The sequence below is a fragment of the Pagrus major genome, chromosome 20 (genome assembly GCF_040436345.1).
Source record: "Pagrus major chromosome 20, Pma_NU_1.0".
Taxonomy (NCBI): Eukaryota; Metazoa; Chordata; class Actinopteri; order Spariformes; family Sparidae; genus Pagrus; species Pagrus major.
Window position 1 is genome coordinate 8,108,852 of NC_133234.1, and position 24,907 is coordinate 8,133,758.

At 40.5% G+C, this 24,907-nt stretch overlaps 2 protein-coding genes across 3 annotated transcripts in view; one reads left to right on the forward strand and one right to left on the reverse strand.

The window, feature by feature from the left end:
- Nucleotides 1-24,907, reverse strand: part of LOC141015035 (ras-related protein Rab-26) — a 99,966-nt gene that overhangs the window by 13,300 nt on the left and 61,759 nt on the right. Inside the window, exon 5 of the mRNA XM_073488931.1 lies at nucleotides 22,567-22,619. Coding sequence (XP_073345032.1) covers nucleotides 22,567-22,619 — 53 coding nt within the window. The remainder of the gene's footprint in view (nucleotides 1-22,566; nucleotides 22,620-24,907) is intronic.
- Nucleotides 1,134-5,568, forward strand: LOC141015794 (uncharacterized). 2 transcript variants are annotated; one of them, XM_073489982.1, is made up of 3 exons: nucleotides 1,134-1,222; nucleotides 2,003-3,103; nucleotides 4,552-5,568. In XM_073489982.1, exons 2-3 carry the CDS (start codon nucleotides 2,062-2,064, stop codon nucleotides 4,611-4,613), a joined length of 1,104 nt encoding a protein of 367 aa, XP_073346083.1. In that variant the 5' UTR covers nucleotides 1,134-1,222; nucleotides 2,003-2,061; the 3' UTR covers nucleotides 4,614-5,568. The 2 variants fall into 2 exon arrangements, with proteins under 2 accessions (XP_073346083.1, XP_073346084.1); XM_073489983.1 differs by having other exon boundaries at nucleotides 4,555-5,568.

Sequence of the window (24,907 nt, forward strand, 5' to 3'; positions counted from 1 at the left end):
CTGGCCAGTCAATCTCTACTTTTTACAGATATTCATGGGTGACAGAGGACGAGTTATTTTCTGTGACAGTGTCAGCTATATCCAGGTCTGTGATTTCACACACATTTGAATAAATTGGGATTCGAAATTGGCCAAGGAGATTGCATCCGGTGCATCTCTTGTTCAAAGTTTCATGGCAATCCATTCAGTAGTTTTTTAGCTATTTCAGTCTGGACCAAAGTGGAAGACTGACCAACAGACAGGCAATGCAATCACTAGAGTAGCTAAAAAACATGTTTTTCCCTGCAGCTGAGTTTGTAAAGCTGACAGCAGTTAATTATGAGATGCTTGAAAACAAATGCTTATAATTGGTGTTTATCTGTGAACAGGGCTCACTTGATTTGAGGCTCCATGCAGAGAAGGCAGTCTGAATGCAAAGCACCAATGTTGCACCCAATGAAGCATCCAGAACCATGAGACTTATGCTGTTCTACAAAGAGAATAGTAATGAATAGGATTTCATATGTGGCACTTGAGACATTGAGGTAACCTCTTAGTCACTCAACAGTAAATTTACTTCCAAGAGACAATGTTCTGGTCACTCGGGCCTTACTGTGCATCATTCTCACTTATTATCAATATTTCACTGAAGTGTAAATCTTTCTTTGGTCTGCAACTAGAAGATGTGGAAGAATGTGTTATGTTTTTATGATTTGGATGAACTGACTCTGATGAACTGTCCAATAGTTACATTATAACTGTTCCTATTGACAGAGAATAAAAACCTTACATTGAATTACATTGAAGAAGATGTGGACTATTACTTACAGTAGTAAAATACTAGTTAACAGTGAGGTCATGGCGGGTCGTGCCTTTATGATCCGTTTAAATGTCCTTGTGAAATGTGTTTCTCATAAACAACTGCAAACTTTCCCATACTGCTCTTACTTCATGCCATTGTGAAAACAGCTGTTAACCCAAACCCAACTGGTGTGTGTGTGTGTGTGTGTGTGTGTGTGTGTGTGTGTGTATGATTGTGCAAAGGTTTTGTGCTTTTCACATCCTCACATGTGTGAGGATGTGAAAATTTTCAGGGCGTAAGTTTGAGGAAGCTGTGGTCAGGTTCGAGGTGGGTCTTTGGGCGGGGGAACACACAGAGAGAGAGATAGTGATATTAAGACAGAGATGAGAGATTGAGATTAGTCCAGATTGGACGAGAACTGAGGACAACACAGCTCAACAGGTAAACAATGTTTCACATTTTGCATTCACATCTTGGACACAAAAGTATGAACATTGTTTTGTAAGTGTTTGTGGATTTTCTTTACTTCAACTGCACAGATCTGATACTTTTTGCTTTCATATACAAATGCTTAAAAATATGTTACTTTCTTTTGTATTTATTTACAGATTGTTAAACGTGTGTACAGTTCACCTGACACACACTGATGACAAATGCATGCTGTGTTTAAGTGCTAGTAAAAAAAAAAAAAAAAACAGGAACATTTGGGCTCTCAGTGATAGTCATATATGGCCATATGAAGGACAATACTGAGTCATTTTCTGACGTTATGTCTCTTCACTTTTGCTACTATTGCAATAGCATAGCATTTTAGCTCATAGCTTAACAGTAGTTTGGAGTGCTGTGCAATGACGCTAGTTCGATTCCATGTGGTTACCGTATTTGCATGTTGTTCTCCCCCTTCTCTCGACCTCTGTTTTCTCTCTGCCGCTACACTCTCAATATGTCCAGTATAGCTGAAAATGTCCAAAAAGTGATCTTTAGTACTCTTTCTAAGAAAAGAAAAGCTAAGCTAAAATGAGCTTTTCAGTTAATCATCAAAGTGCTTTAGAAAATGTTTCACACGACTGATGAGCTAATATCTCTGTTGTGAAAATGTTTGTGAAACATGTGAAACTTTACTTGAGAAGTCAAGATGGGCGTCTTCTGTTTCTCCTTTGCAATGTAATCATCCCAACCCCCCTCCTCCCTTGTCTCACCTCTACATGTTCCTCTCCACAGGGTAGTTTATGCTCATCTGACCTCATCTGAGACACCAAATTCTCACGCCTTCAAGCAAGATGAGTTTATGTTCCACTGCTAGCCCAGCTGGTACCAATGGGGGTTCTGCTATGTGTGGCCAGATGAGTAAAAAGGTGTCTCCTTCTAATTATGTGAGTCTCAGAGCTCAGAGCAGAGACAGCAAGAACAGACAAGGATCAGGATGTGTCACCACACCCAGCCAGGGGCCCAAAGATCGCCCTCTCTCGACAGTCTGCACCTCTAATGGGACCCCACGTTCTCATCAGCGACGGTGGTCGGCCGACTTTTGCAAGTGTGGAGCCTCCCCCGTCATTACTGTGAGGAAGAACAAGAAGGAACCACAGCCCCCTCAGCGAGGCGTATCCCTCTCTCAGCCTAACACAGCATCCCATCCTTCATCCAAACGCTACTCCTGCCCCCCCCTCGGGGTCCTCAGCTCACCAAGTCATTTATCCTCCTCTTCTTCATCTTCCTCCACCTCTTCTTGCTCCTCTCCTCCTCCTGTCCAGACATCTGTCATCACCGGTCCTGACCCTCTAGGCTGGAAGCTGCATCCCAAGTCGAACTCCACCTCCCCCCAGGCTCGCACTAACAGGCTGTCCCTGCAGATTCCCCTCCCTGTCATCTCTCCTCAACCCAAATCTAGTTCTGCACCTCCCTCTCAGTCAGACAGCACTCCTAATCCAGAGCCCTCCCCCAGAACCAAACCCCTTCCCAGACCCAAACCATCCCGTCGCCACTCAGACTCCTCAGCCTTCCTCAGATCTCGGGCGAACCCTCTGCCTGCTGTGACGCTTGAGGAGCTCCGCGGCGTGCATCTCCGCTCAGTCACTCTTTTAGATGAGTCAGACGATGTCTTCGGCGAAGAAAAGGAGGTGAAGGTGACCACTCGGCCACGTAAAATACCACCGCCTGTTCCAGAAAAAACTGCCATGGCAAGACAAGTAGCACAACTGATTGCTCATTCACACCAACGCTGTAAATCTAATGAAGAAAACATTTACACCAGCGTTATAAAGCCAAAACCCAGAAAATCACACCAGACTGAGGACCACAGCAGCCTGCAGGAGAGGAAAACTGGTAAGCATTAAAGTCTCACAGTGAAGAAAGAGTAATGTTGGATTAACACCTGAACCCTTTTGCTAACCCTTTATTTGCTAACTTTCCAAATAACTATTTGTTAACTTTTAAGTAGGAGAATGTTAACATGTAAAAGACATATACAGGCTTTTGAACATCCTCCAACAGGCAGACTCAAATATTTTGGTGCTGCCCTCTAGTGACACTGTCCTGGACCAAATTACAGCTAAGAGAATGTAGCATAACAGCAGAATTTGCCATTTAAACTGTGTATACATATGATTAAAAAAGCGCAAATAGAAAAATATATAAGTCACTTAATGTAATTAACATTACATTAACTAACTAACTATTTGGACCCACATCGTACAGTGATGAATTGCACAAACTAAGAATAAGTATAAGACATGCTGCTAGGGGTGGTGATAAACTAATGAAATTACAAAAGAATTACATTTCAACTATTTTTAAGTTTTAGGTTTAATGGTAGGATTAGAGCAGTTGAGAAGGAAATGAGAGTTCAGTAATGTAAAACAATCAATAAGACTTTCCTCTGATGATGTGGGTGGAACTCTTTGTTCCAAAAATGCTAGACCCGACACTCTCCATAATGCAGCACGATGTCTCTTTTGATAAAAGCTCTCCCTGCCTGGTGAACTCTCACATCCTTCAAACAGATGGCTCTCTCTGAAACACACGCTTTCTTTGAAAAAGCCAAGAAAACCCTTTCTGCATCATGAGGTATAGGGCTGGGCGATATGGCCATAAAATAATAGTGCAATATTTTTAGAATGTATCTTGATCCACAATATATCTCTCGATATTTTGAAATCTCCTCCAAAGCACTTAATAAATGTTAGGATTGGGTGAGAAAATCAAATATGATAATCATTTTGACCAAATTCCTCAATATCATTATTGCAACAATATTGAAGGGATGACTACTGGTTCTTTGAGATTTATGATTATGTAGTGTATTAGAACAAGTAGAACACTCTGGTAGGCTCAGGAAATTACATCACTTTAATGAAATGCAGCCTTTAAAGCCAGGAAAAGGACAACACTTATGCCATATCATGATCATAATAATATCCAAAATCTAAGTCGATATAGATGAATAGGCTCATATCATGATAACAATATAATATCGATATGTTGCCCAGCACTATCATCACTACACTTTCGAAAGGGCCTCTAGGGCCTGGGCTGACATTATAGCACTCCTCATGATGAGAATCCATGTGTGTGAAAAAATGAATTTGCTGTATATGAAGATGAAGCACAACATTGTCTTGAAAGTTTGCAGAAGATGTAATTGTAGATGCCTGAGTGCCTTTCACCCTGATTAACTTTTGATTGATTTCCATCAGCGTGTGCTGAGAAGAGAGGAGAGGAGAGGAGAGGCTTCACAGTGTCAGTCAATAGTAACAGCATTGTCTGTGTTCCAGCAGGGCTGCGTGTGGACGCCAGCTGCGACAGGGAGAGGTCCACTCCACGCTTCCCTGGCTGAGGAGACTTCCAACACCACTAACTACCACAGACAGGATGGGACACCTCCTCTGAGTTTCTGCACTCAAAACTGTGACATTTCCGGAGTTTAAAGGCCCCATATTGTAGAAAGTGAGATGTCCATATCTTTCGGTTAATAAAGCAGGTCGGGGTGCAATGTAAATACTGTGGATGTATCAACACACTCAGTCCACGGAGAAATGCACACAGCCAATATTCAGAAATTGTGCCTTTAAACGCGCTGTCAAGACTTCTGTAAGGTTGTGATGTCATGACTACAGTCACCGCACTCAGCCACGCCCCCAGCACGGTCATGGTTGCAAAAACACCAACAGACCTGATGTTTAATTCAATGGGTGGTGCCTGCTCGGGCCTGTGAAAGCTGACCAATCAGAGAGGTTTTTTTTGGTTTGTTTTTGGGACAGGGGCCTTAAAGAGACAGGCACTAAAATGGAGTGTACAGACAGAGGATGTACAGAAGTGATGTAAAAATGGACAGTATGAGAGATATAAAGTTTTCTTCTTACATTCAAGCATATAAAAATGTTTTAGTAATCACCTAAAATAAAAGTATGAAACTGAAAATCAGCATAATATGTGTTTTAAACACTTTCTTCTAGCTGATCGATTACACACATGAAAAATCATTCACATGGTGAAGGGGGGAAAACCCTGCTGTGAAAATTTAGCTTCAGTTCTCATTAAGTTTAGGAAGCTACTTGTGAAACATGCCCTGCAGATGTTGCAATTCCAGCTGGTTGCTAATAGAAATAATAAATCACTCAATTTCCCTTCGAGTTACTGCTGTATACAGTATTTGCCTGTGCAGTGTATAGAATTTGCATGATGTGTTCTGCTCGCTGTAGGTTACTTATGATATTAAATATGATATTCTTGCTCGTGAAATTAATACTTTTGAACTTGGAAGTGATGGCAATAAATCCTGTATCATCTCAGTTATTCTGTTTTTTTCAGTTTGTTTTTTGAAGCTGCAGACCCCTTCCCTCCTGTCAAATAAAAGCAAAAATACAGGCTAAAGCATTCAAGTTTGCATTCTTTTACTGTTTCCAACAATGTTAGTTGATTACAATAATGTTAATAGAGATTTTAACTGATGATCAAGCAAAGAAAACTATTTTAATACATCACTTTGGCCTACCTTAGTCATTATTATGGATATTGTATGGATAATTTGACCTGTCAATAGATAATCACAACTCTGAAATGATTGGAGGCATGTGAGTGTAGGAATTAGGTAAAAGTTTATATTATATTTGAAACAGACATTTATACGTCTTTTTCTGTTATCTCCGACACTCTTCCTCCAGATGAATTGCTCCTGCTATGCTTCAGTTCAGGCTTGGCAGGCTCTTACTGCACAATACAATACTTGGGTAAACCGTGCTGTGTTTGCCTGACAGATGCTCAACCACACACACAATGTGCAGCAGAAAAATCTAACTTGTGGCTGCAGTGTGACTGGAAAAGTATGCTTCACACACTTCACACAGGTGCAAAGTGCTCGGGACCTTGCTGCTTATCTCAATCAAATAAGCAGAGCAATGGGCTCAAGACAGCAAAGGTTTTAAGTTTACAGATCGTCTAAATCACAAAGGAACAGCTGCTTACGAGGAAATCACAGGAAAAATGGCAGAAAACACAACTCTGTTATCACAGTGTATTTACTGGTGGCAGCTACAAACAAATAAAGCCTTACTAAAGCCAAGTAATACTCAGAGTGTGCACATAGTGTGTTTTTACAGCAACAACAGAAGGGACACATTTGCAGTCAAGAGGGAGAGGATCCAAAAGAAGGTGCTAAGATGACAAAACAACGGACCAAAGCCGGTCTGCGTAAAGTAGCAGCCAAATAGGTGCTTACCTTCTGATGCTTCTGTGCCCAAGTTTGCAGACTCACCATATATTCATATTGGCTACTAATGACACACTTGAAAGAGAAAGTTGAGCCAGAATTTAGTGTTAAAGGGAACTGTACCAACGGGTAAGACTTTATTTCTACTGATCCCAAAGGTTCCTTTTAGGAAAGGCACTGAATGGGTAATAGGGATGGTTCCTGTAATCTGGTGCTATGAAAGGGAAATGGAGACACTTAATTTAATTTGAATTAAATGCTGGTGTTACTCAAGAGTCTTTCCCTCAGTTCACAATGTCTATAATCCAATAAATGTGGAAATACATACATTTGGTTTAAGTGGATGTAAGTTGTTTCAATCATTGTTCATCAATGATGATTATTGGTTTTTCATAATGTTAAGGAGCAAACAAGAGACGGATTAAATAAGACTGGTCGAAACTGAAGCAGCAGATGTTGAGATATCCTGACAGTCCCTAATATCCAAAACCATTGGATCCTACATTTCCCATAATGCAACTCAATACTTAGGTTAGAAATGCTTAAAGCTGCTAAATGGAACTTTTCTTTTTTTGTTGATTCTGGCGCCCCCTGTGGACAAAAGCTGCATGACCACAGCCTTGTGTCGAAAGATCGTGATCTGGCTGACGTGTGGGATGCACAGTGATGAGGTAATGTATCTATTTGTGGCTGCGTAAAATTAATGACTGAAATATGACTACAAAGCAGACTCCCCAATTTACCAGAGCTTCCAACAGCATCTTCAACCAAAACATGCTTTTATGACCTCCCTGTATAAATACTGACATAACCAACAGGCCACACTTCACTTATGTGAAGTCCAATCGCTGATGATGACTCTGACATAAAACAGAAAGCTCAGTAATGCTTGTAAGTGGTTTTCGAGGCCAGATTACTTTTTTCAGACATCTATTATATCATCTCTTGATCTTTCTTAGGAATACATGAAGTGGGTGTACTGTCTTACTGTGTGTGCTGTCTCTAATCATTGTCTCATTTCCTTTAATTAGTGCCAAATTACATCATCCTATCCAGGAACAAAAATCCTGGGAAGTATTACTGTGCTCCCAAAATACAACTGATGACTGGCTGGTGAAAAACCTTGAAAATTTAATAACTGAACCGCGTAACGTCATCAGCTTTTTTAGGCCCATTGTTAGATTATATGACTTCTTTATTTCCTGGCAGATGATTCCAACCTGATTTAAGTCTATTTCTAAACTGTTAACTGAAGGTTGCAGGAATAAAGCTTATTTAATAAAACAATACTCACGGTTACAAATCCCTACATCCATCATTTCTCTCAAGGCCAAGCTTAAACTTTGAAAAGTTTTCTTGTTTAAGGTCAAATTTGTTTAAAGCAGATTAGACCTCGCTTGCTGTCTTTATTAACTTTCTATCTTTCACAGTGATATACTTGGTTATATTTCAGCAGGATGTGCAACGAATTGTGTTGAAAAACAGGATAGGTGCAGACAGAGAAAGTCTGGATGGAATCAGCTGTGTGAATCTGGGTTTGGTCCGCTGAGATGAGCTGCTGGGTGTCGAGCAGAGCGGAGAGATATCTGCAGTGAGGCTGAAGGCAACGCTGCAGGCAGGTAAGCACAGGGACTACAGATCATCACACATACACAGAGACACATGCAGACCCCATACCCATACACATAGTACAAACATCCATGCAAATTTGAAGCCACTGCATCTTATATTTCCCCATTATTTCACTCTACATTTGCTGTAAAGCAAAGAAAAGAGGAAAAATTCACTGTTGGCTTTTGGTTGACTTTTTTTGGCAACATTATAAAGAAATTGCATTTTGCAATTTCCCAGTTTCTAAGTGAAACACCACTGTCGTAAACACAAATCCCAGGTCTGTAACAATTTGTCAGACGTAATGTAGGTGCTAACTACAAGAAAACTCATTACATCATGACAATGTTATGTGTTGAAAACTTGTATCTTGGAGTATTACATGTATGAAGTTACATTAAACAGAAACAGGTGAACGTTTTATGCATTTCATCAATTCCATTTTGGATTTTGATGAAGTCATTAACTACTGTGTACAGCTGCACAGACAGAAGTGGTCAGTAGCTGAGTGGAGCCAATCTAAGGAGTGACTGTGACAAACAGCTGCTTTTATGATGCAGTGACGCATGTCAGATCTGGGTAAGTAGGACAGTGGTGTATGTTGATGGAGTGACACATCTTGACGTCGACAGTGCGTGGCTATACATACAGTTTAGACCCAGTAATGGCAAAAAAGCACGTTCAAGTGTTGATAAGTGTGTAGTCGACTGTTAATAAAGGGATGAAAAACTACGTATTAATCTTACTTCAGAAACAAAACAGCTGAAAAATGTGAACAATTGCTTATAATGTCTTAAAATCTAGTGAAGTTTAGGCTTATCAATGTTAATAGGGATATTATAAGGCTTATTAGAATAATAATTCATATAAAGCATTCCCATGATGGGATATACTGGATTGGATGAACCCCTATTACAAACAAAATCACTTTCGTCTTTTTAAAGCATCTTTGTGGGTTTTTTTTAGTGCCATCTCAGCTCAAACGACGTTTAACACCCTGCCAAACAAACCGAGGTAAAGAATCAAACACTGCAGGGTTCGAAAAGATGCTGCAAAGACATTTGGTGTGAATGCACCTCAGATAAGTTTTCACTCAAATGGATTAATAAGTGAAACTTGAAGAGTAAAAAGGAACAAAAGTCTCAGGAGTCCAAATGAGATGACTGGATGCACTTTGCCTCTGAGGAAGAACAAGGAGAGAAGATGAAAAGGCTGAAAGGAAGAGATCTTTTCATCCTTCAGAGCGCGGACAGCAGAGGCAGAATAGACCGACACTTATTAGCCTGCTGCACTCTGAGTGTGTGTGTGTGTGTGTGTGTTTGGGACAGTGTCAGGTTGTGTGAGTAGGGTGTGTATTATTCGGGTTTTGTGTAAGAGTGTACATGTCAGTGTGTCCTATAAGTGGAATGTGTACGCATGTGTGAATTTGCACGTGTGTGTGTGTTTCAGGTCCCATGATGTCACAGCTGCAATGAAGACAGAGTCTCAAGTCAAAGTAACTAGCACCCAAATAATGATCAGCTTTGACAGGTATATATTGTTCATTTTCACCAAAAGTCATCTGTCTTCCAGATTGCATCTGAGGGTTTGGGAAAACATAGTCTTGCATAGCTGGATGAGACAGCTCTCATTCTGGTGTAAGGGAAACAATGCTCCGATTTGGTTGTAATGCTTTGAAGGAGTAATGTGTTTAATTAACTGTTTTTAAATTGAATCTCTATTTATGCTATCACCTGTATCTCCTGTCTTCAAATGAGCTAATGGGGCCACTTAGCTGCAAGACCTACAGAGCTACTTGCTAATGGCAGCTGAAGCTAGATACTACAGCCAAAGAGCAATCCAGTATAGTGAGCAGCAGTAGGCAGTGCTGCCCCCTGTAGTTTAGGAGCCACCTTTGAATTCTTGCCATTTCTTAAAAAAATCATCTTTAAACAAATCAGAATGGTCTTGCCCTTAAACAATAGTGTCATGGTGATCATGTTTTGCACATGGGGAGGCAAGCCCTGGCATTAAAATGGCTAAATCTCTGCAAAAGATAACAGCCACTAGCTTGTTTAGGTTCGTACTGTTAGCCACCAGGTTTGGGTATGGCTGACCTGCTATAACACGCAGACAGCCTGTCTAAATCAAGGATGTTATATTAAATCTGGACACAGTCATGGTGGTGAAGCCCCATTCATTCCTATGAAAGCTGCTCAGAGGCTCTTTGAAGCCAAATGGCTCGACTTCCCGGGTATGAAAATAACCGGATCTTCTGTGTTGTGGGGCCCATAGAGCATGCGCACTGGAGACTTCCGCCAACCAAGCCGGCTAACTTCCGGTTTAGTGCACGGCTAACTTGAATGGGGATAAAATAATTTGATAGTGCGGCTCTTTTAGACTTTCCAAATTCTAAATGGACCAAATGGCTCAAATTATGACAGTGAAACGAGTCATTTCAAGGGAGTTGTGAGGCTCAAACAAATGATCCACCGTTTGACGCATCTCACCCCATGTTAGCTTATGGGGAAAAGTAGTTTTGGGCCCCCAGTGCATCACCATGGCCACTACAAAAACTGTCTTCAAAGACTAGTACTCATCCTGGGGGCTTGGTCTACATCCAGTGTGTCAGATAGGGCTGTAGTTTCCCCTTGAGACAACTCACATACAGCTACTGCTTAACTAAACATCAGGATTCTGCCTCAACTTACTATTTTCCTTCACAATAAAGAATAAAATAATGCTACTATCACCTACAGTGTATCAGTAATATGACATTACATCCTAATTATATCCCAATAAATACAAAGTGGTCTCACAATGTATGGTGAACCACATCCGCAAATACTTGCCGTGGTGCTTTTTAACATCTGATTCTGTGTGTTAATTAGCACCTGTCTCTTATGTGAATGTCCCTCTGTGAGTGTGAATGAGCATTTAGGGCAACAACACATTATAATGAATGTGTGTAGACTCTTTCTAGGTCCTTCACATACTGCAATAAGCCGAGTACAGATGGAGCCATTCAAGTTTATGTCAAAACCGCTCAAAGGCTGAATAGGCAATTAGTCTTCCACATCCTAATCTCCTGCTCCTTGTCTTTTACATATTCATGGGACACTTTGGTCTTCCCAAGCTGTTTGTCCTGCCCGATAAGCTGTGGCGACACGGGGGAATGTTACTGCCAAAAAATGACAAAGACATGCCACTGTTAGCATTGGAGGAGAGGGTGAAAAAGCTATCTTGGGTTTAGAAAAGATGCAGCCTAGACCAAAGGGAGAAAGCATGACATATAAACAGAGGAGAAGCAGAAAGTAAGAGAAAGCATGAGGGCTGGCGGGTGTAAAGGGGTAAGGACAAAATATGCTTGTCAGTTTATGTGAGTGGAAAAGAAAGACAGACAGGAAAGCAGGGAGAGAGAAGGACAAACATTTTTTGTTTCGGTGAAATAAACAGGCAGAGAGTGTTTTTGCCTCGGTAAAGGAACGGACCTTGAGGAAGAAAACATAACCACTCTCTGCTGCCAATCAACAGTGGGATTTTTTTTTGTTCACCCAAGAGCTTTTCGGTTTGCCTGCATCTCAATTAAGCAAACTGGCACTTCGTTTTTGGTACTAGAGGCTTGGCTGTGCTGGAAAATGTTTGCCGAACTTGTCTTTTCAGAAGAGAGTCGCCCCCTTGTTTAGTAAGTCTGATTTACTGTGGTACATATACAGATGATCAATGTATGTGGATTTGCTTTCTAACATTACAATATTTGTTGAAGGCTAGGTTTTGATTTTTGAAATTCTATCTTTATAGAGTAAGGCACGTTTATATGTGCATTTAAAGTGTTTTAGCAGCTGCAGTCATTTCCTGTAGTCCATACTAGCCGTCAGTTGATTACGTTGAAGTGCAAGTACACTGTATAAGCCACAGTCCTTGTTCCGTGCCAAGCTGAATTCTTAAGTTGAGCTGAAGCTAGCAGTCCGAGTTTTTTAAAAGAGAATGCTCTTTTTTTTCCCCAATTGTAGCTTTGCTGCCTGATCTTACCAACACCTCCTCATATCAAAACGACCGTATAGGTCATGACTCCAAAAACAACACAGGACTGTTCCCATTATGACACAAAACTATGACATATGACCATGAACCGGACTGGACCTTTGTTGACCCGGGGTTTATAATGTGAAATAGTCACAGTTTGGTTAGATTTAGGTTTAGGCACAAAAATGACTTGGTTAGTTTTAGCTAACATAAACTACTTGGTTAGGTTCAGCTTTCAAAATGACTTGGTTATGTTTACGTAAAAAATGACAAATTTGGTTAAATAGGTGAGTTGCATTTGTAACGCTAAAGATATTTTCTGTCAGTCTAACATTACACAAGATAAAATAACTCACCAATGCCTTTTGGTTTTGTAGGGGACATGAACAGCTGTCTCCTAAGTGAAAGTCCTGTACTTGTTTTTCCTAACCACCCACTCTATCCCCCATCTTTGTGGACTTTGTCGCTCTTGTACTTCGTCACCTTTGTCCACCTTTGCTCCCCTCATAATTACAACAGCCGCTCGGGGCCACTGCCTTACAATAAACCTCAATATTGGGTCGTACAAAGCTGCTTGCCCGGATGAACTACACAGCTGTTTTTCTCGTGAGGAAGGGCTGGATCTTACTCAAGCAAAGTGAATTATCGCGAAAATATTATCACTGGAGTGTTTTAGCAGTCTGTTTTTATTTGTCGGAAAAGGCCAGTGCAGCTAAATCTAGTTAGCTGCCAACACACTGTGACTCCGTGTTAGTGTTTTAATTGTGTTTGGGTGACACTTCAGACTATCTACAGCTTCAGGTGTTTCTCCAATTTGAATTTTATGTATGTGGTTTGAGGTATACAAGAAAAAAAATCAAGTGTAAATGGCTGTGTCATTAATACGCTGGCTTTACTTAAAAACACAATAACAGAGACTTCATATATCATTATTTTGTAAGCATCTTCACTACAGAGAACCCTGTCCTTGACTGCCTCATCTTCAATTGATGTTTATTTGTTTTAGGAGAATATTGAGCGTCCACACTCAAGTGTGTTCAAGTGTTCAGTGTTCAAGTTATGAGTTTTCTTTTCTGGCTGGAGCTACAGTTCAAGCTCCACATGTAAGGGGCAATACTCTGTACTGTATGTAGCCCATGAGGTGGAACCCAGGGCAAAGAAAGTCCTCAAGGCCCTCGCTGCTGCTCATTAAAACTTATTTACAACAACCTTTACATAAAAAGAAAAAAAAACCCTCCTCTGATCATATCTGTGCGAACACGTTGTAATTCTGTCCCTGTAGTCGGCTCTATTTCTTCCCTCTCCCCAAGCATTTAGCTGGCCATGTCCCAGCTGACACCGGGCATACATCAAATTGATTTTTACTTTACTCTTGTTGGAATCTTTACAACAACAAAGCCTCCCTGCTGTGTGAATCCTTTCAGCGATTTAATGATTTAATGATTTTTCCCTGTGGCCTCCGTGCCCGAGCGTGCTGGTCAATACCAATAAAACCTGTCCGTGTGTGTGTGCCGCTATGCTTGTCTGTGTGTGTTCATGCGTGTGTGTTTGGCATGTAAGTAAGTACAAATGTGCAACTGAGCAGTGTCTTTAGCCAACATGGCGCATGGTGCCAAAGGAGCAGCTGGAAAGCCCTGATATGAGGTTGTAAAGGATTCAAGGGTTTAAAGGCATCTGGCTCCTGAGACATTACAACTATATTTACATGCATGCAATAATGCATACAGAATGAAGAATGCAACATGGGAAATAGCCTGAAAAGGCCTTTTGTTTGTATTGAAGTGTTTTCAACATTTCTAACAATCACATATATTGCGACATGTGCAGCATAATCATATCTGAATACACTGGACACACCTGGATGTGTGTGTTTCTGCCCCCGGTGTCAGTTTTTTTGCAGCTTAATTTGAAAGCCACCATTTTGGACGCCACAGAGACAACTATGGTCCAATTAAAGCTGTGGATGGTGACGGTGAAAAATGATTGGTGCATTGATGGTAAAAACTAAAAAAAAAAAAAAAGACACATGCAATCATAAACTCTGTTGGCATGACAACCAGTAAAGTACATAATTATCATTGGCATGCCCTTGACAAACGAGGAACCAGAATTAAATTACAAATTGCATAATCATATAAGGCGTTACATTTCACTACTCGCATCACAACGGTAATGATACAAATTTATGAGCTGTATGTGTGTGTGTGCACATTTCGATTATCTGTGAATACACACTGTGTGTATCTGTGTGTTTACAGTATGTGTGAAATCAGCGTTGACATTTTAACAGCGTGATCCTCTATAGATTCACCGCACACACATGAAGGTTTCCATTCCTCTTGACATTGACATTATCACCGTCACATAAAAAGGAGCAGAGACAGAGACGGTGTCACATTAACACCTTCATGTATTGCATGTAGCAGGTTCACTGTCAGCTGTACAGAACATCAGGATGATTTAACATCACTGATGGATAATTAAATGTACTTTGTCATTGAAGCTTTATTTAATGACCATCATGATTGCAAGGGACACTCACAGCGTACAACACATTTTCTCCTCTATTAAATCATCTAATAGAATTCCGCTGTGTATTTTTATAAAAGTCTTCAGTGCACAATCAGAGAATAACAAAAAACTAAGCAGCTGTTTTCTATATTTTTATATCAACAATGGATCATTGTTGGCCAGCAAACTTGTCTGTTTTGGTCTGTTCTCATCGTGTCATGTGCGGCCACAGCAAGCAGCTGTGCAACAACAAAAAAAAGCCCCCCACGACCATAAACCTACCTGCTCATGACAAAGCAGCATAGACCAAGTTAGTGACAAGCTGGTGTAACACAGGGACGCATTTAACAGCTAAAGAGCCAGATAGGAGTGGGTTGAGAACAAAATAGGGCTAAAAGAAAGTGTCTGTTCAACAAAACTTGAATGGATGACGAATAGACCCCATTAACTTTTAGTGCAGATCTGGACAAAGGGATGGATCCAGGAATTTTTTCTCACTTCCTTTAACATTGCGGGATAAGGCATTTTTTGACACTTACATTGATTTCTCAGGGAATAAAGAATGGATCTTGATGAAAAAAATCGTATTTAGATGGCTGGTATCTATGAGTGAGAAGAATTTGATGTGGATCCAAATAAAAATCAGGCTCTAGCAGATCTAAATATGTTTTATTTTTTTATATTGGATTAGGAATGATTTTATGAAAGGGGACTGCTGGGCCTTGGCAGAGATATGCACTCTACTGAGTCCCATTCTAATTTCTTATGCTCTTAAAAAGGCAGAAGATCATGTGCATTTATTCCCTCTCTGTGCCATTAAGCATATGCCATGTTGGAGGAATGGTATGTCCAACCTAATAAAAACTGCTGCTGTTCTTATGTAGAAGTGACTTGGGGCTTATTCATACAAAAGACCTACATGGTAATGCACTCACATTTACACAGCAAGGTGCTTAAAAAGCCATATGCAAGATCGTCATCAACCATTTGTGTTTAATTACTTTAACAATGACAATCCACATTTATCAGAATGTCCTGGTCTCCAAAATAGTTATGCAAACAACCCTGGACTACTGAAACAGAAAGGCAGAGAGCAACACCAGAAGATATAAATGAAGGTAAATATAGGCAGGAACGAGTGGCAGATAGAAAGCAGCAGCGGCTGTGGCCATGGTTACAGATGGTATGGAGAGTGAAAAGAGAAGAGAGAGCGCCAAAGAAAAACACGGGAGACAGAATAAGAGAGAGTGAGTGATGGAAAGCACTGGGCACAGTGTCTCGAGCTTTTTATCATCCAAATGCTCTCCAGCCTTCACCCCGAGGCTCTGCTGCTAATGGATTCACTCTATGGGAGACACGAGTGTGTGCTGATAGTGTGCTGCAGTGGCCTTGAATGCACATGTATGGTGAGAACTTGTACACATGACACATGTATACATTTATCTGGGTTAAAGCTCAAATCTTTCTAATCTGTAACCAATTTCATACAATTGCATGTCTGTGTAACTTTATTCTATCACTTTAGCAGCTTTAATGTTTGATTTTAGAATATTTAGACATGTTGGCATATAAGTCACAAAAAAGTATAAAGAAAGGTGTAAGTATAGCCTAAATAGTAAAAGTACTCCTGATACACATACATACTCATGTGCTTTCTTGATGTAAGAATTGATAACAGTCTCATGTCTTCATGGTAAATATGAAACTACTTCCAGCTTAGTTAGCTAAGCTCAGCAAAACAAGACGAACAATTTTACAATTTGATCTTTGTACATATACATTAACAGATGACAGCTCTAATATGTTATTTAGTTTGCTTTAGAAGTGTTGTTATGAGGATTGTGTTACTTGTGTTAGAGCAGGGCTAGCTGTTTAGCCTCCGTTTCCAGTCTTTGTGCTAAGCTAAGATAACTACTGGAGGTAGTTTTATAGTCACTGTACAGACACAACAGTGGTATCGACTTGCTCATCTAACTCTCTGCAAGAAGCCAAACAAGCATTTTTCCCAAAATGTCAAACTAATCTGAATACATTCATCATAATGTACAAAATCACTGTGTTTTACATAGAAAATCTTCATCTAAACAACTTTACTAGTTTAACTTTAAATAGCAGAGTACAGGGTTGGGCCAATGAACGATGGAATATTGAAAACTGAAGCTGGCTGGTGACCGGAGGGTACCCACTTAATTTCTCCAGACCAGCAGCATAATTCTGGTTGGGTAAAGAGAGAGGCCACTCCCTTGTTCGGTACTGAGGTGCCTGTGAGCAAGGCCCTCAACCCTAATCATTCCAGTGGAGCTGTTCAGTAGCCAGCAGATCAGACTGTGGTTGAACTGAGCAGCTTTCGGGTGTGAATGTGTAACTTAGTGAATGTGATCAGGGCATTCCTGAAAAAGAGAACATTGCTCACAGTGAAACTACTTTAAATGGATAAATGTTAAAAAAAATAGTCAAAAAATATATGCAAGGAGTGCTGATCAGGTGTGGAAAATAGTGTCCCTCTGGTGTTCTTCAGTGTAGCTGGACCTTAAAGCGTAGCCATAGAATGTATAGAAGACTCAATACCGGGTGGAGATGGATTAAAAAGGCTCTTACAAAGACTGTTGTTCTGGATATATACACTGAAAGTCACCCAATACTCAGGTTTGAATGGGGAACTGGACTTCTCTCCTTTTCTCTAACTGATTTTTCTACTAAAGCATCTGAGGCCTTGTATCTATGAAAAAGTTCATTTAGGCATTTGAGAAATGACTTTTTGATGCTTTTCTGATTGTACTGAAAGATTTTGTGATATATTATTATTATTGTTATTTAATCTGCTTAACATGGTTTGTCATGTGGTTTTAACTGCCTAATTATGGCCAATTATGATTACCTGTTCATACTGATTGTCTGACAATATACCTACCTGCATGTTGAACATTGTCTCTAGTCCAGTCATGTTACCACTTACTGTCCATACTGATTATACTGTGAGAATCTACTAACCTATAAATATAGAGCCCAAAGGTGGCCATTTTACATTCGCCCTGATGAAAGCATTAATAGCTGAAACACGTAGGGATGTTTTTACTGTTGTTCTGATTCAACAGCCGTGGTAAATTAAAGGCTTTCTGACTCATTACCTTCTAGAGTGCCTCAGAATGAATGTAACTCCAGGTCTATAGACGCCACACACCCCCAAACCTAAACAACAATTTCGTGAGCCATTGTGATGGCAATTTGGAAAATGTGGAAAATATCGACCAACTCTTGTTGAGAATATTTCACTTAGTAAGGTACTGAAGTAGAAGCATAAAAGTAGCCTTAATGGAAATAATCAAGTAGAATACAGACAGCATGAAATTCAGTGTGGTTTTTAAATAAATTCACTTAGTCAGATTCCACCACTGTACATAACATGCATAATCTGTGTGATTTTATGAAAAGTATACTTGGCTACGTGCACCAAAGTGACAACAGCGAAGAAAAAACATGGGTGTGCAGGTGGGAGGGGTAAAACATGCAGTGCGTCAGTGTGCTGCTGGCAGCTGAACTGTGCTCCTCCTGCCACTGTGACACAAGACAGGTCTCCAAAATATTTCAACAGGAGAAAATAGAAAGCAAAACATCACTGCACCTCATGAAAACCTTACACAGGTTATCCATATAAGGGTGTTTGTGCACAGGGCCCGTACAATGTGCACTTCAATTGTAATTAGTATTGATTAACAATAACAAGCCCAACTTGCCTCTGTATGTTTGGCTGTGTGTGTGTGTGTGTGTGTGTGTGTGTGTGTGTGTGTGTGTGTGTGTCGCAGGTTGTAGTTCAGCACCGTGCTTAACAGGTGTGCTGTCTCACCCCTCCGAAGGGATTACATGTTCACCAGACACGTGCAACACACACACTGTCCACTAGCATCCCACTGAGTTGCTGGACCTGCTAATATGTTAATGCCAACAGGCTAACATCCTCATATATGAAGATATAAAATTGAGGCATAAGACATGTAGAGGAGAAGATAAATACTACATATGACAAAAAGAAATGATCAAAGAGACGGAGGAGGAGACGGATTTGTGTCGCTCTGTTTAATTTAAAGGATATTCTTGTCTGGATGAGGAAGATTTGTCTTCTGAGCCAGAAGTCTGACATTTGAAATGTAATAATCAGACAATACAGAGAATTCATTGACAGAGTGCTACTGCTAAGAGAAAAAAACAGCAAACATGTCTGACACCTTTGCACACATCTTTGTACACCAGGTACACACTCCATCTATATATCCACCCCATCATAGTCCAATCTTCTGTTCCAGCTATAACAAAAGCTTTCTGATTTCAAATCAGCTACACTCTTTCTGTTCTCTGATTGTTCCAAGAATACCTTAGTAACACACAAAGACCAATTTGAGCCTTTTGTGGCTGTGGGACAAAGTATTTCACCCTTTTTTGGTCATTCCATGCAGCGAGGCAGCAGGGTCACAACACTGGATAATGAGGGGGACTATAAAGTACACCCAGGCCAAGACCCCACTTTAAACATTTAAAGAGGAGGTCATAGTACGTCAAGTTCATGTTCCATCTAGTTACATCTCAAACAAGCGTAATCTTCTGAAATGTATGGATTAAACACACTTGTACACAATAGACATGGACTTTTCAGCTGAAAATAAACTCAACAAGTAGTTCATAATTTTATTCAAACACAATTTTACTTTTATGTGTATTATTGGTCTGATTAAAGAGGCACATGTCAAAGTCAATTAGCTCGAACTACTGTGGCTCCAGAGGAGCTTTCTGAAGTCATCAGGGTTATCTATCAGGTAATTGGGGACCAGGGGACTGCTGGTGTTTGCACCAAGCCCCCAGGAAGAGCACCAGGCTTTGAAGACTTCGTAGTAGCTGGGTACAGTAATCAGAAGTACATAATACATAAGAGCATTTTCAGACCCAGGAAGTAGAGATTTTTGGGCTTCAAGATGCCATTAGGCAGCTTGCATAGGAATGAATGGGTTTCCGCCTCCAACGATGTGTCCAGCTTTAATATACGGGCCTTGGTTTACACCGCTAGCACAGGAGCTTTGGACGGCAGGGGCCAGCTGGTTAGCATGCTAACTTCAGTAGATATCTCTGCATAACAATACATATACATCATAATGACAAAACTGTTCGTCTTCACATTCTGTGGATAATTTTAGATAATGTTTTCAACAAACATTCTTACACACAGAACCTTTGAAAACTACCCATTTATCCTTTTACATAATCTTTCCGTCTCCCCGGTCTGTCCTCTGTTTTCCATCCCCATTAGATCCTCTGCTTCAAAATACCTGATAGAGTGATTTCATGCAAACTATTAAAAGCATAATGAGGGTAACCAGCTGTTTGGAGAGAAGCTGAGCTGTGTCTGCGTCTCTTTAGGGACTGTTCTCCATCCTCTGCTAATGAAGGCATTTGCACACCTACACACACACCTGAGCGCACATGCACATTCAGGTCATACAGGCACCCCACACAGGATACCTATGAAGACACAGTAACAAACCAAGCCACACACACACACACACACACACACACACACAGACTCCAGATGTGAATGTGTTGGGCCTGCCAGATGGTTATAGAGCCATTCCTCTGCTCGATGTGTAAGACACTCACATTTTTATAATGGCCATATTCTGCTCTTAACTCTGCTCTGCGTTAATCAAAGGAAAGTGAGGGGAATGGCACCAAATGGGGCAGGAGATGGCTGGAAAATCACAGTGGGAGCTGTGCGCAGAGGAGAGACAGGCCGCCACTACAAAGAGAAGGGTCCATTTGGGGAAAGAATGAGCACTAATCTGCACACCCATGCTCCTCAGCCCTGTCACCTCCTTTCATTTGTTGCCACTGTGGTCCCCCTCGCTCACTGTCCTCATCGCTCATCATCTGATCCCTGCTGTGAGCGCGAGCGAACGGGCAGCTTCTGTATTCGGCTGCACAGACTTTCCATGAGGACCATCCTAACTTGTACAATCCAGATTTCTGCTTTATTTACATGACGGGAAAGCATTCAACATGATGTTACACTCATCTGTGCTGCAATCTAAGGTAAGCATTCGTGCAAAATCCCAATCTAGATATCCAAAGAAATATGCTAACCCACATATTGTGATAATAATCCGCAGAAAATGTTAAAGGGTGAGTATGGTTATTCCACCAAGGAGCGCCAAGCAGCATTGAATTTGTTCCTCATGAGGAATCAGCGGGTGATTTCAAGCATCCAGGGATCATTACACCCTTCAGGCAGCCTGCCAATTTATTCCATTGAGTGAAATTAGGGTGTAATCTAAGAACTCCTGAATCTTGTTAACATGCAACAGAGCCATTCCATTTAATTTTCCGCCTCTTATCCGGGGCAGCGTCATGGTGGCAGAAGTAAGCCTCCGTGTATAATAGAGTTTTTTTCTGGCAGGGTACTTAGGAGAGCCGGCTTGGAGCGCTTGTACGATGAAAAGAAAAACGCTGTACATGGGTTTTGATTGACATTAGCTAGGTAGCCAACATGACACTATGTTTACAGAGAATTGACTACACAGCTAACAAGCTTAAGATGTGTAGTGTAATAACAGTACCAACAACATTCAGTGTTTGGCCGATCTGCTCCCAAAACTGGGCTTTTCCTGTCTCTTGTAGTGAGAGAACGGATGTTTTCATTGTTGGTTTTGGTCCTTTCATGGGATATATTTGTCAATAAAAACAATAAAACCTTGTGCTTCATGTCAACTCAGTATCAAACGATTGGAAATTGTTTACTGAAAGCTGCAATATGTAAGAATTGGCCACCTGTCGAGTTCATACTCAAAACAAACTTGGCGCAGTCAACAGAGACCCTTCCACCAACTGCTGCTTACTGTAGTTGCTGTTAGGTAGTTAGCTCATCTAGCCGTGCAGCTAGCGGTCTGGACTGAGAGCTCAGGGACTACACAGGAGCTGTGGACTTGAGACGGACCGGGCTAGCTGGTTAGCGTGCTAACTTTAATAGATATCTCTGCAACACAATTCATATACCGTCTGATAAAGCTAAGGACAGACAAACAAAGCCAGAACCACATTCTCCTCCCTTTTCTTGGTTACCAGGTTGACGGATGACAAGTCCCGCTCCATTTAATATATGATTGGCCACCTTAAAAGAAGGGACAGTGACAATTCCAGCACCTTTCTGGAAAGTGCAGAGATTTTTAAACCAGAAGGCACCCTAAAAAGTTGGCGAGCACTGAAAAAAGGTTTTTCCAAAGACATCACATAAGCTGTCTTCTCAACTTAAAAAGGACACTGACGCTCAGAAGAAAACGTCTATGATATACCAAACATCCCTCTTTCAACTGGGACATTCCCAAGATGAGATACAGATGAGATACAAAATGTTCTGAGTCTACCACCAGGTCTCCTGCTGTATCAGTTGGACTTGACCTAAACACTCAAAGGGAGGCGCTGACGATGCATTCTTATCACATGCCTTTCAATGCTTAAAGCAGCGACTCTACTCTGAGCTCCCCCCACACGTCTGCCCTCTGTACCCTGTCTTTAAGGGTGATGCCAGCCACTATACAGATGAAAATGATTTTGGCATCTTGTATCCACGATCTCTCTTTCACTCAACCCAAAGAGTATAGGTGAGGGTCGGAACGTACGTCAATGGGTAAATTGAGAGCTTCACCTTCAGGCTTAGCTCTCTCTTCCCTCACAATGATCCAGTTCAATGCCCACCTTACAGTTGGCGCCTCATCAACTTGCCTTGTCGACCTTATGTTCCAATTTATTCTCAATTGTGAAGAAGAAAAAACTTGAACTCATTTAGGGCAGTAACTATTATTTGATCAAACATCAAATGGCTGCAACAAGACAAGAACTAACAGCAGTGAATCAAAGAAGTGAAGAAAGATGGAAAGAGAAGAAGACGGACAAGTTCAACTGTGGTCGTTCTTACCCGGATGTTGTCGAAGGAGGCTTTGTTAGTGACGTCATAGAGAAGTAGGAGAGCTGAGGAGAGAGAAGAAAACAGACACATTTAAAAACTGTTCTAACAAACCACAATCAGAAATCTGATTTAGAGTCATTTTGTCAGTAAAGAAACGGTTCATTGACCAATAATGAAATATTAATGGGAGATGTGCTGGTGATTATTAATCTGCAGTTTATATTATTACATCAGAAGCATTACTGACTTTAATAAAGTGGTGGTGGAAATGTTTCTGCTGTCGGAAAACTGCTGTGATCGTGTCATTGAAGCCAGCAACAAACTAAATCAACACTAATAATGACCAGTGTAAGTGGCACGCTGCCATTAAACCCCTGAATGAGAATAATTCTTTCTTTTGAAGATCCAAATGCCCAGAAGGTCAGTCTGTTGTTGCACAAGGGTGTATAATTCTCCTTACATTTTCATTTCGACCATCTTTTATGCTGGCATCATATGCTTTTTAATGCTCTATAATTCAGTCTTTCATCACTGCCCTTGTTTTTCACAAACAGTGAACCTGTACATCCATTTCCTTTCAGTCAAAAGCTTTTGATCTAGTGACAGAGTTATTTATTATCAATGTTTAAGTTGAACATCAAGGTAGTCTAAAGAGTGCAGACAGCTGTTAAACAACAATAATGAATGAAGATGCTTTTATCCAGCTATTACACAAATAATCATGTTTGTTACATATGGTAAGTATTGAGGCATTGGGACTGTGATATCATTCCGTCTCCATTATGCCATGATGCTCCACAAAGCACAACAGGCACATAAAAGCAAAATATACATGATATGTTGCTTTTATGTGCCTGAAGAAACTATGAAAATGTATTGATTAAAAAATGTCTTTTGTCTTTCATTTCTCCTGTTTCTGTATTAGCAGGAAATCATCAAAGTTTCAAAAGTTTCCAAGATTCACACATTCAAACACAGCTTCAGCATTTCACCTCTATAACATTGCCAATATGCAACTCTAATATCTGTTGGATTCTGATGATTTAGACTAAAAGCAGCTAATGTGGCCTCAAGCTGATTTGTTTTAGTGCTGCAATATCTCTCAGGGACGAGGTCAGAGTGAATAACTCCACCCTAATTGTACCCTGTCTCCTGCCAGCAGTCGGCGTTGGTTTCTTTTAACTATTATCATGACTTTTTCCTAACCTTAAACAGCTACAAATTCAAATCAGCTTTTGAATGGACCCTGTGGTGAGATTTTTTTGACAACTGCTGTTTCCAAGGTCAAGAATGATACTTCAATCTTAATTTTCTTGGCAAACACGGATAAGTATTTCTTAAAGTGCTGTGAGCATCTACAGTCCCATGACGTCTGGGCAACCTTCAGCTGGGGAGGAACAACGTGTGATCTGACTAAAAAGCTCCAGAACCACAACCTTGTGGAGCTTGCTAAGTGTGTTACAACTTCAGCTTTATTGTCCGAGAGGAAATTTGTTTTGCAACCAGATTGAATTTGGAACACAGAGACTTAGGCACACAGAGGAAGGTACATAAAATATGATAAAATGCATAAAACAGTGTTTCCCATTAATCACATACATAGTCTGTTATCCTGCCACAGTTTCATAATGATCCAAAGCTGTTGTTTACTTACTTTTAAAACAAGACAATAACAATAATTTTCTAGTCTCTCAGTCAAGGTTTATTTACAACTCTGGACTAATGCAAGATGGAAAGCCATGGACTTATATTGACTACTGACTATAGCCCATAGGCTTGGTTACCATTGTAAAACCAAAGCTGTGCAGTATTGTGAGGACTGGACAAAGTACCAGGCAGCAGAGCCAAACATTCAGCGCTATACTTTATTATTTTCTACAGTTTCTTATGCATGTCATGTTTGTCTGTTATTTAAGATATAGCCTCTGAATTTTGCTCTCAAAGTGCACCAGATTGATGCATTTAACTTAACTAATAGGGGCACTATTTTTTCCATAACTTAATAAACAAGCTGGCGTTATATTTGGCAGGGTCGGCCAAATATAAACAAAGCAAAACAGTATGAAATTGTGTTGTCCTTTAAGGTCAATTTGTTGATTCAGTTTATTCAGTCATGCCGACGAAGAGAGTGTGATTAGTTTGTTTAGGCATTAAAATAAAGTCAATGAAGATCTTTCTCTTCTGATAAAGATTTCTTCCCAACATAGTCTCACAAAATCCTGTGTGAAGCAGTTTTAATTCCTTTTACTTAACTAAACCTAAATCACAGAGGTGGCAGATCAGAAATATCTCGTGTGAATCATTGCCGTAATGCTCAAAACTATAGGAAGGCCCTGACAAACGACCTGTT